The sequence below is a fragment of the Emydura macquarii genome, unplaced genomic scaffold (genome assembly GCF_026122565.2).
Source record: "Emydura macquarii macquarii isolate MOO-44397 ecotype Brisbane River unplaced genomic scaffold, CSIRO-AGI_Emac_v2 contig_1388, whole genome shotgun sequence".
NCBI classification, from domain to species: domain Eukaryota; kingdom Metazoa; phylum Chordata; order Testudines; family Chelidae; genus Emydura; species Emydura macquarii.
Window position 1 is genome coordinate 6,019 of NW_027131525.1, and position 11,890 is coordinate 17,908.

Here is an 11,890-nt window from a genome sequence, read left to right on the forward strand (position 1 = left end):
TTCTGTTGCCCTCCACTGGACAACATTTTCTCCATTTTCTCCACAGGCAGTTAAAGGCCTCCGGAGCTAAAACAAATTCTGAAGTTCTCATGGGGATGGTGAAGGAGTCCATGTTCTCCTATCTTTTCCACGATTTATGAATCTTGAAATGATTCTTGAAATGAGATGGGCTCTTCCTCTCAGTGCTGAGACTTCCAGGGGCAGTGCTGCCGGTTGGCCAACTGTCGAGCCCCAGAGATCAGGAGGGGATTCTGGTCTAGACCCCCATGCTACACCTATTCTGATTGGTACACATTTCTGTTCTGGCATGGCCTGAGGGGGTAAAACCTGCTCCAATTGTTAGAGGGAGGTGGGAGGAGCTCTCAGAGGGATCACATGACCCATTTCCGGGGCAGGTCACTCCATCCCACCACATGCCCTTTTTGATCAAATCTGCTCCGGGGGTGGTCCTGCAGGGGTGAAACCCACTCTCATTGGTGGAGGGAGTGCAGCGGAGGGCAACCAAAATGATTAGGGGGCTGGAGCACAGGACTTATGAGGAGAGGCTGAGGGAACTGGGCTTGTTTAGTCTGCAAAAGAGAAGAGTGAGGGGGGATTTGATAGCGGCCTTTAACTACCTGAAAGGGGGTTCCAGGGAGGATGGGGCTAGGCTGTTCTCCGTGGTGGCAGATGACCAAACAAGGAGCAACGGTCTCAAGTTGCAGGGCGGGAGGTCTAAGTTGGACATTAGGAAAAAGTTTTTTACTAGGAGGGTGGTGAAGCACTGGAATGGGTTACCTAGGGAGGTGGTGGAATCTCCATCCTTAGAGGTTTTTAAGGTGAGGCTTGACAAAGCCCTGGTTGGGATGATATAGCTGAGGTTAGTCCTGCTTTGAGCAGGGGGTTGGACTAGATGACCTCCTGAGGTCCCTTCCAACTCTAATATTCTATGATTCTATGATTCTATGAGGGTGCTAAGAGGAGTTCTCAGAGGGGTTACACGACCCACTCACGGGCAGGTCACCACGCTTCTGAATTTCTCCCGATTGGTCATTCCTGCTCTCGGGGGTGGTCTTGCAAGGATGAAGGTGGTGGGAGCAGTTCTCACAGTGATCACACAACCCACTTCCGGGGAGGTGTCCATCTTGAACCGGAAGTAAGAGGCCGTAATGTGACAGATGGGTTGGGCCTGAGGGGTCAGTTGGTGGGGCTAACGTTTGATTGATAACAGGTCTCTTGTACTACTCAGGAATCGTCAAGTGATCCATCCCATCACCCATTTCCAACTTCTGGCAAGCAGCAATCCCTGCCTATCCGCCTAATAGCCATTGATGGACATATCCTACATGAACTAATCTAGTTCCTTTCTGAACCCAGTTATAGTCTTGGTCTTTATAAAATCCCCTGGCAAGGAGCTGCATAGGTTGATTGTGTGTTGTCTGAAAAAGTACTTCCTTCTGTTTGTTTTGAACCCACTGCCTATTAATTCCATTTAGTGACCAGTAGTTCTTGTCTTATGAGAAGGAGTAAATAACAATTCCTTATTTACTTTCTCCCCACCAATCATAATTGTAGAGACCTCTATCATATCCCCTCTTACTTGTCTCTTTTCCAAGCTGAAAAGACTCAGACTTATCAATCTCTCGTCATATGGAAGCTTTTCCATACCCCCAATAATTTTTGTTGCCCTTTTCTGAACCTATTCCTAGTCCAATATTTCTTTTTTAAGATGGGGTGACCAGATCTGCACTCAGCATTAACGATGTGGTAGTACCATGGATCTATAAAGAGGCAATAAGATATTTTATGTCTTGTTATCTATACCTTTCCTAACGATTCCCAACACTCTGTTCGCTTTTTTGACTGCCACTGCACATTGAATGGATGTTTTCAGAGAATTATCCACAATGACTCCAATATCTCTTTCTTGAATGAAAACAGCTAATTTAGACCCCATCATTATATATGTAGGGTTGGGATTATATTTTACAATGTGCATTACTTTGCATTTATCAGCATTGAATTTCATCTGCCATTTTGTTGCCCAGTCACCCACTTTTGTAAGATCCATTTGTAAATCTTCACAGCCAGCATTGGACATAACTATCTTAAGTCATTTTGTATCATCTGCAAATGTTGTCACCTCACTGTTTACCCCTTTTTCCAGATCATTTATGAATATGTTGAACAGCACTGGTCCCAGTGCAGACCCCTGAGGAACACAACTATTTACCTCCATTCTAAAAACTGACCATTTTCTTTGTATCCTTTGTTTCCTATCTTTTAACCAGTTACTGATCCAGGAGAAGACCTTCCGTCTTATCCCAGACAGCTTACTTTACTTAAAAGCCTTTGATGAGGTACTCTGTCAGAAGCTTTCTGAAAATCTAAGTACACTATATCTAGTAAACCTGGCCAAGCACCTTTGCCACTGAACCAAATCTTTGGTCTTCTTGGGCAATACGACTGAAGTTCTCCTCTACAGGTTTCCTAGCCAGAGCCAGTGCAGCAGGAGAGAGAACACACACACAGCCAACAACTGACAACATAAGGAATTAATATTGCAAAAGTCACAATAAAATTATCAGAGTTAGCAACAATGTAGATGGTGCCTGAAATTTTCAAAGGAGCATAAAGGATTTAGGCACTGAAATTCCATCTGAGATAATCAATTTTGAAAGACAGAAAGAAAGAAACATCAATATTTTCATAGAATGTTTAAATGCTGTGTAATTTCGTACTTATACACAGAACAATTTGTTTGTGAAGAATTTTACAGAAAATATAATAAAATAAAATAAATAAAAAGTGAAAGGAGGTTGGTAGCTGACGAATGGGAAATTCCAGTTCATAAATCACACCACAAAGTATGAGAGAAGGAGAAGATGGTATGTAATACAGGGTTTAAGTTTAAGATTTTCGTCATGGTTATTTGTAATAAAAGTCACAGACGGGTCGTGGGTAATACACAAAAATTGGTGGAAGCAGGTGACCTGTGTGTGACTTTTACTAAAAATAATATAAGATGTGTGGGAGCTGAAGGGATGACGCAGTGGCTAGGACCTGTGGGGGCCCTGAGTGGTGGCTCAGAACTGGGGGTTTTTGGCTACTTGCCCCAGAGGACAGCAGCGGGGCCCTTCTGTCACCCATGGCGGCTGGGAGCTGCGTGGCCTCTGCTGTCCATGGTGGCTTGGACCTGGGACGTCCCCACCATGGCTGACAGCAGTATGGCCCTAGCGGCAGCTGAGCAATGCCACTCCCTGCCAGGTGAGAACTCCAGTGCAACAATATGTGTTATTCTCAAGGATTATAATGTGGCTTTATCTTTGCCCGTCTCTGTGTATGCAAAACTATAGTAATTTTTGCTTTCCCAGTGACATACAGTAATATGTCCAACCCCCCTTGACTGTACTCCTTTGGGTCTGCATTATGATAAAATCTTTAATTACATGGGAAAAAACGTTGACTAAAAGGTCTCAAAGAACTTTCAAGGAGTGCCCAGTTCCCGATTTAATGGGAGGTAAGCACTTAACTCCTGTAAGCCTCTCTGAATACTCCCTCCTTAGTGACTGTAACATGAATAGGTACCCTTAACTCTGCTCTCTTGTGCATACCTCTGAAAACATTCGATGGTAGGTAAGAAGCTGGCATGTTGAGACCACTGCTTATCATGGTCACCCCACTGTCATTATACCGCCAGTCTCTCATATCCATCTGTTTTCTCTCCCCTTACATGTTCATTATAAGCTCTTTGATGAAAGGCACCATCTTTTTGTCATGGGTGTGTACAGCACCTAGCACAGCGGGATTGACACTTGGTTAGTCTTCAGTACAAATAAACAACAGTAATTAACACACATTATGCTGCAATCGTTAATGAGATGTTCATGCCCAGTTCTTTCCCATGTTATACAATGGAATCGGATTAGGCATTTTTAAATCTGCTACAGGTCAGATTAGTCACCGAAAGCTGACACGAAACCAATGTGCCCCAAGGCCCAAGGTGACATAAACCCATTGACATCTGTAATCATTCTGGCAAAACAAGTATATTGCGGTAGCCCCTAAAAACCACAGCCCTGGTGCAAAGCGCTGTACAAAGATACTGTAACAGGGTTGCCTGCCCCTTGAAGGGCCAGAGGCCCTGTGACAGTTGGGAAGGGGCCAGGGATCCCTCTAAAAGGGTCTGTGGAGAAGAGCTGTAGGAAGCAGAGTGGCCCCTGTCCTGGAGCAGCGAGATGAAAATATACACTAGATCAGCATTAAAAGGGGTGCAGGCATCTGAAGAAGTTGATAGGTACCTACTGGAATTTACAGTAGCACCTAAGCAGGGTAAGTGCCTAACTCCCCTTGGATGGCAACAGGACTTTGCCATCAGCTTTATAAATCCCACTAGGCGCCCGTCTCCATCTTTAGGTGCCAAAATCCCTTTGTAATCCCGGCCCACAGATAACACATAAACTGGCCTGGAGCCAGGGAACTCTGGGGGAGATCCCAGGGCCTGTGGCAGGCCGGGGGGTCAGACTAGAGGATCGTAATGGCTTTAAAATCAAGCCACTGATGAACTTTTGCCTCTGGGCCCCTGCTTCTAAGCTGTGCAGGGCTCCAGGGAGTGAGTCCCACTAGCCCTTAGCAAACAGACATGGATAAATTACCTTCCTGCAGCATCGCACCTTTAATGTCAGTGCAGCTCACAGCCAGCTACACAGAGCTCATCTGTGGAGAGTGGCAGATCTGAGTCTGGTTGTCAGGACTGTCTTAAAATGAGGGGAAAGGATTCTCAGATAGCTGTGCCTTCAGCTTCTAGATTCTGGTATAGAAATAGATATTGATCAAAGAATCCTGGTGGTAGATGACTGGATGCATCACCTGTTGGGGAAAAATCCACAAAGACCTGAAGAAGTAAGTTCGCTATTTCAATTAAATATGTTGGGGGTTCAAAATACAGGGGGAAATTAAGATGATAAATATGAATTGCTATATGAACTCATTAAGACTTTTACTCTCAGTTTCATCAGATACCTACTGCTGATTGGAATTTTTCCACCCTTCAGGAAATTTTGATTTCATTGAGAACCCCAAATCCTTTCCTTTTTTTTTTTTTTTTTTCAAGTTTTGGCAACTGAAAAGTTTCTGCCAAAAAACTGGGTTTGTTTTAAATTACAAAACCAAAAACGTTTTGTTTTTGAGTTTTCAATTTCTTTACAAAACAATCCCAAAATATTGGAGAAAAACAGACAGATTCTGAGATTTGTTGTTTAGCTGAAAACCCAATCTCCATTAAGATCAATGCAATGAAAATTTCCACCCAGCCTTAAACTTTAAATTAAATTGGGGAATGTTAAGATTTCTTGATTTCAAACCCATTTATTCTAATGCATCTGTGTGATTTCTCTTTCAAAGGGATAGTTGCCAGGAGCTAACAACTGAATAACTAGTAAAGTTGATAGAGCACACAGAATATTTTATATGGACTAGCCCCTTTAAACGCTGGGTTTGAGCTTAATCAATCAGCAAACAGCTGTCTATCCTGACCGCTTTCAAGGAGAAATAGGAGCTCATGGGGAACAGAATTACCCATTGGTTGAGCTCCAGACTGTTGTTGGCTGAGTGTAAACGGGTGTGCAGAACATACACATAACGAGACATGGGGTGATGTTTCCAAAGGTATTTAAGCACCTAGTGAGATTATCAGAAGCACCTAGGAGCATAAACCTCATTGATTTCAAGGGTTGTTCTGTGCATAGATGGTTCTGAAAATCCCACTAGGGGCCACAATACATTTTAAGTTATGGACCAGGCCCCTCACCAAAAGATCTTGAAGGCCTAGTTGATAAGGCAGAGAAAAGGAGGGAGGGGAACAGTCACCAAGAGGGGAAATGACTGGCCCAAGGTCACATAGCAGGTCACTGGCAGGAACAAGAACAGAGCCCAAGTGTCCTGGCAACCACTGCACCACACAGCACAGAGTAAATAATGCAACACAGCGGTAATGAAGGGATGATATTGGCCCATTGTTACACGCAGGCAGAAGTGCAGCTGGGATTTGGTGCTGTAAATCAGTTGGGAAGCAGGCAGTAGGCCGTCTAGGCACAGAGCTGGGGGAGAAAAGCTATCACTTAACATGCTGGAGAAGTCCACATCATATTGCCCTGCAGCGTGGGAATCAGGCTGTGCTGGCGTTCTAGTCTATCAGCTTCATGGCCAAGGTGTGAGGTTAGTGATGGTCACCACGGAAGGCCCTTCTTTGTGACGATTGTTGGATTTGGATTTTACTTTGTTCCATCCTTCACTCTGCATTTGAACAAGCCACTCCTTGAGACGCAGCCTCAGATGAGGTCAAGTAACAAAGTTCCATTGATTTTAAAGGAGCCTATCCAATGTACACCGGTGTGATAACACGATTGATTGATTCTCAGCGTGAGGACAACTGACAACACCTAGTCATTGTAAAAGACGAGTGCTCTGCACCTTTGACATTCATACAATAAGATCTCAGAGAAAGGATAATCTGGGCCATTCCCTTTGTAGCTCTAATCCTAACCCTCTCCTGTCTCATTCCCTCCACAGCCATCAGACAATGGACTGAGGAAAAAAATGTCCAACCAAACCACCATGACCGAGTTCTTTCTCCTGGGATTCTCTGATGTTTGGGAGCTGCATATTTTACACTTTGTGGTGTTTGTAATGCTTTACTTGGCATCCTTGGTGGGGAATCTTTTCATCGTCACAGCCATAGCCCTCAACCATCATCTTCACACCCCCATGTACTTCTTCTTGATGAATCTGTCGATCCTAGACCTTGGCTCCATCTCGGTCATCATCCCCAAATCTATGGCCAATTCCCTCATGAACACCAGGTCCATTTCTTATTCTGGATGTGTCGCCCAAGTCTTTTTCTTCTTATTCTTTGCTTCAGCAAGTTTTGCCTTATTAATCATCATTGCATACGACCGATACGTCGCCATCTGCAAACCACTGCACTACGAGATGGTGATGAACAGGGGAGCTTGTGTCCAAATGGCCGCCAGTGCCTGGATCACTGCAATTCTCAACTCTGTGCAACACACCGGAAATACTTTCATAATCCCCTTTTGTGGAGGCAACACAGTGTATCAGTTCTTCTGTGAAGTCCCCCAGCTCCTCAAGCTGTCCTGCTCTGACTCTTACCTCAGGGAAGTTGGAGTTAGTGTCTTAGGTGTGTGCTTAGGCTTAAGCTACTTTGTTTTCATAACTATGTCGTATGTTCAGATCTTCAGAGCAGTGCTGAGAATCCCCTCTGAGCAGGGCCGGCATAAAGCCTTCTCCACCTGCCTGCCTCACCTCACTGTGATCTCCTTGATAGTTTGCACTGCTGCCTTTGTCTACCTGAAGCCCACCTCCAGCTCAGCCTCAGGGCTGGATCTCTTAGTGGCTGTTCTCTATTCCGTGTTGCTACCGATGATGAATCCCATCATCTACAGCATGAGGAACAAGGAGATCAATGGTGCATTGAGTAAATGGATGTGTTGGAGGTTATTCAGCAAGAATAAAATGTCCATAGGTCTCCTTCGGTAGCAATTTCATTCGGTGTTTCTTTATAAATATAATCATCTGATGACATTATTGCCTCCATGAGAGCACACTGTGCAGTCTGTTTATGAAGAATTGGGTTTTAACACTAGTAAAAATCCAGGAAAACATAACTCAAGAAAAAAAGTAATTACTATAAGTTTATGTTAATGCAATTAAGATTGGAATCTATCTATCTATCTATCTATCTATCTACCTATCTATCAATGCTACCCATCACCACAGTATCTGATCACCTTGCTCATACCAACCATAGCAATATCCTTTGTGTGGTCTGTGGTTCTTCTAAATTTTAAGGATAAAATCTCTGACAGAGATATGAGCACATTTGTTCTTTGTGTTTTGTGTTCGTTAGTCACAGTTTTAGTTTATCTTTCCGTAGCTGTTTGTTAGTTTTCTTTGTAGCTGTGTTCCAGGTGGGTTTGGAAGGGGGAATGCCTGGAGAGATGGTAAGTGTTTGGTTAGACAGGATTTTCAATATTTGACTTCTCTTGAGGATGCCTGTATGTCTTCTCTTTAATGGGGTTTTCTGAGAGAGCTGTAGGTTTTCTCCCCACAATGAAAAAAGGGCGCAAAAGAAGTTTCTTCATGGCCATGTTCCTCCTGAAATGATTATACTGTTGGGATATTATTGTGTTATTGATGATGTGTTGAGGGACAAAGAGACTCAGGTGGTGTCTATTTATTATTTTAACCCTCAATGACTATGTCAAAGCTGTATGCAGTGGATTTCTGTCAGGCCCAGGATATTAGAGTGACAAGGTGGGTGAGGTAATATCTTTTATTGGACCAACTTCAGCTGATGGGAGAGATTAGCTTTCGAGCTACACAGAACTCTTCTTTCACAGACTCTACCAGCTCTGTGTGGCTCAGAAGCTCATAAGTCTCATTTAGAGAAACTGAGCCAATAAAAGATTTTACTTCACCCACATTGTCGATGTAAAGCTTTGTCAATCTGGCAATGGTGGAAAGACTGTTTTGAAGAGAATCTTTTCCCAGTGTTTTCTAAAGAAACTCTAACTCATAGAATCATGGAATCATAGAAGATGAGGGTTGGAAGGGACCTCAGGAGGTCATCTAGTCCAAACCCCTGCTCAAAGCAGGACCAATCCCAACTAAATCAACCCAGCCAGGCTTTCTCAAGTTAGACCTTAAAAACCTCTAATGATGAAGACTCCACCACTCGGCGTAATGAGACCAAATTTGGATTCCATGGAAGTCACTGGGGTTTAGCCCCTCACTTCCAAGTGATTAGGATTTAACCAATAGCCTATATACACAAATCATCCATATTTGGCTGAGAGCTCCCTGGAGAAAGTGAGTGTGATGGAGATGTAAGGGTCTGATTTCCCAACTCATCTAGATCACCACCAACATAGACTAGACCCACTACAATCATCAGTTTAATACTGATGAGGTTCTGGCCCAAAGTCTCTGCACTCATTAAAGACCTAAACACTGGTGTAAGTTACTTGACTGGGGTCATTTTGTTCTAGCCTGGGTATAGGTGAAAAAGTGTCATCACATGCTCTGATCTGTCATTCCATACTCCATGATGAGTCGATCTATTCACTTCCCAGCTAAGAAAGAGTCTCAGAGGTTGGTCTGTTAGTAGTATTAAGATACCATCTTTGTGCATGGTTGTGTACATTGCATATATGACAGAGAAAGCACGTGATTAGATAAAGACACGGGCAGATAGGACCATTCCTTGCCTTAACACACAACTTCATAATGATAGATTTCTATTTGATTGTGGATTATGTTAGCTAGGTAGCTAGATAACAATTATTCTATTAAAATTATTGTGCTTCTTTTCCTGTTAATGATTGTCTATGTTGAGATCATGATTTTCTTATAAGTACTCCTTAATAAATATTATTTAACGAGGATTTTTTTATAACTATATCTTACTCCATCGCTCATTTACGAAGAGCTCATCCTAAGGACTCGGTGTTGGAACTTTGAGCTGTTTACACTGGGAACACTTTAAATATGCTCTGGTTTGCGTCTCTAAATAAATGGAAGTACCACACTCAGGTTCCTGAAAAATCAAGGGGCCAATTCTCAATGGGTTTAATTTGTCCTAGCTCTATTGACGTCCATAGATCTGTGAGAATTTACACGTAATTTGGACAATGTGGTGCAAACACCTGGGATTGTGAATTTAACACTCACTTTGAGTATTCTGTGCAAAGGCCCTGATCCCACAAGCCACTTCAGCCCATTCTTCGCTTTAAACATCAGATTGGCCCCATTCAAGGTTTAAAGATGAACTCCTGCTTAAATCCCAGCTGGTTATGGGTTAGGGTTATGGATATGGCTTAAGGCTAACACCAAACTGGTATCAGAAGCTGACAGTTTCCCCATTTCTCTCCTTTCCCAGTCAAATAAAACTACAATTGGTGCACTGAAATTACTCTCTCCTTCTGTGGTCTGAATTCTTTACTTAAAATAACAATCTTATCACAAAGTCAGAATCTCTGGACCTTCTTCTGCAGACTCACCAGCCCGTTATGTCCCTTCATTCCCAACCTCCTGGAGGTCCAGCTCACCAACAATGTCATCCCCAAGGTGTTGACCAACGTAGTAAGCAATCGGGAGACTAGTTCCTTCCTAATTTCCACAACCAACCCTACTTCTGTTTCCTGGTGGGCTTCATGGACTTCTTCCACCTCGTTGTCATGTCCTTCAACTACTATGTGACCATCTGAGACCTGCTGCCATACGCTTCTGGCTGCCGGTTATCACATAGTGCAGACCACCTTTTGCAAAAGCACATCAATGACTAAGTTCTGGTCTACACTTACTTGGAAATTCGGTGGCAGTCGACAGGACCATGGATTTCAATGGGTTTTAAGCACCTGGGTGCTTTTGATAATCCACCTTATGCACCTAAATACCTATAAAAATCTGGATGTTTCATATTTATATGTGTCAAAGTCACATTTGAAAATGAGATTTAGGTACCTAAATCACCTGGGAAGTTAATAATTTTACCCAGTTAACGGGAGATTATGTGTGTGATGTGTGTGTGTTTATATGAGAGCAAAAGAGAGAGAATGTATAACCAGTCAATGAATAGCCAGATCTACCCTAGAAAAACTTTCCCAATATTGCAATACAAACAAAGTCTCCCAGTGTATATGTACTAGAAGTTCTGCTGGGATAGCTTACACTGGTTCTCTGAGATAAACAAGCCACACCACAGAAGCACTTTTAAGCTAGTTTAACCATAATTCCACTAAGGGTTTTAGCAGTGTAGAAATTCTGTGAAAAAAAAAATCACACTTCCTAACCGACAAGGTTCTGCTGGTGAAAGTTTCCAGTGTGGGTCTGGTTTATGTGTTTCTTTTTGTGAAATTACATTGTAAGTAGTGAGTTTTACAGGCCTATGTGCATCCTTCGGTACCTACCTACCTGCTGCAAATGTCCAGTATCATGTGTTTGTTACTGAAAAACAGTGTGTGAGTCCTGTGTGATTGTCAGCGCTTGTTCTGGAGAGGGAGTGTATTTCTGAGTGTGCATTACTGTGCATGTTTTTACTAGGAGGGTGGTGAAGCACTGGAATGGGTTACCTAGGGAGGTGGTGGAATCTCCATCATTAGAGGTTTTTAAGCTGAGGCTTGACAAAGCCCTGGTTGGGATGATATAGCTGAGGTTAATCCTGCCTTGAGCAGGGGGTTGGACTAGATGACCTCCTGAGGTCCCTTCCAACTCTAATATTCTATGATTCTATGATTCTATGTTTGTGAAAACACAACATTGTGTGTTTACTAGTGAAAAGTATTGTGTAACTGCATGTGTGTTGTGAATATGCATTATTGTGTGTGTGTTTCCATTGCGTGTGCATGTTTCCATGCGTATGTGTATTTATGGGCAAAGAACGTGGATGTATAATTGTGTCATTGGCCAGATCCTGAAAATGAAGATACCCCAACTAAACTCAACTCAGTGTAACTGGATGAGGACTTGGCCCTTAGTTTTTAGTCTTTGCCTCTGGGTACCTCCTAGTGACCAACTCCAATGTGTCAGTGTTAAAAATCCCTGTTTTATTCTGCAAACACCTGGGGACACGCTTTGAACCTCCACCCTGCCTTGTTTCTTTCCAGGGATTCTGCCTTCCTGTGAGATCCAGGGAGGGTGCTGTTCCCCCTCTGGGGTTTAGGGTCTGCTAGGGCAGGTTGTCAGAGCAGTTTGCTCCAGAGGTGAGATCAGAGCTGGGCTCACAACCCTGGAGACTGGATTCAGCTATTTAGTCCCGAGCAGGGACATCCTGGGCTGTGATCTTGGCTGAAGCCTGCATAAGCCAGGATCAGCACAACAGCTGGGAGGGGTT

The 11,890-nt window shown here is 43.3% G+C and overlaps 1 protein-coding gene across 1 annotated transcript; it reads left to right on the top strand.

Moving 5' to 3' along the window:
* Positions 1-6,576: 6,576 nt before the first annotated feature.
* On the top strand, positions 6,577-7,536 carry LOC137155979 (olfactory receptor 14A16-like). Its single transcript, XM_067552447.1, has one exon. It carries the CDS (start codon positions 6,577-6,579, stop codon positions 7,534-7,536), a length of 960 nt encoding a protein of 319 aa, XP_067408548.1.
* Positions 7,537-11,890: the final 4,354 nt, after the last annotated feature.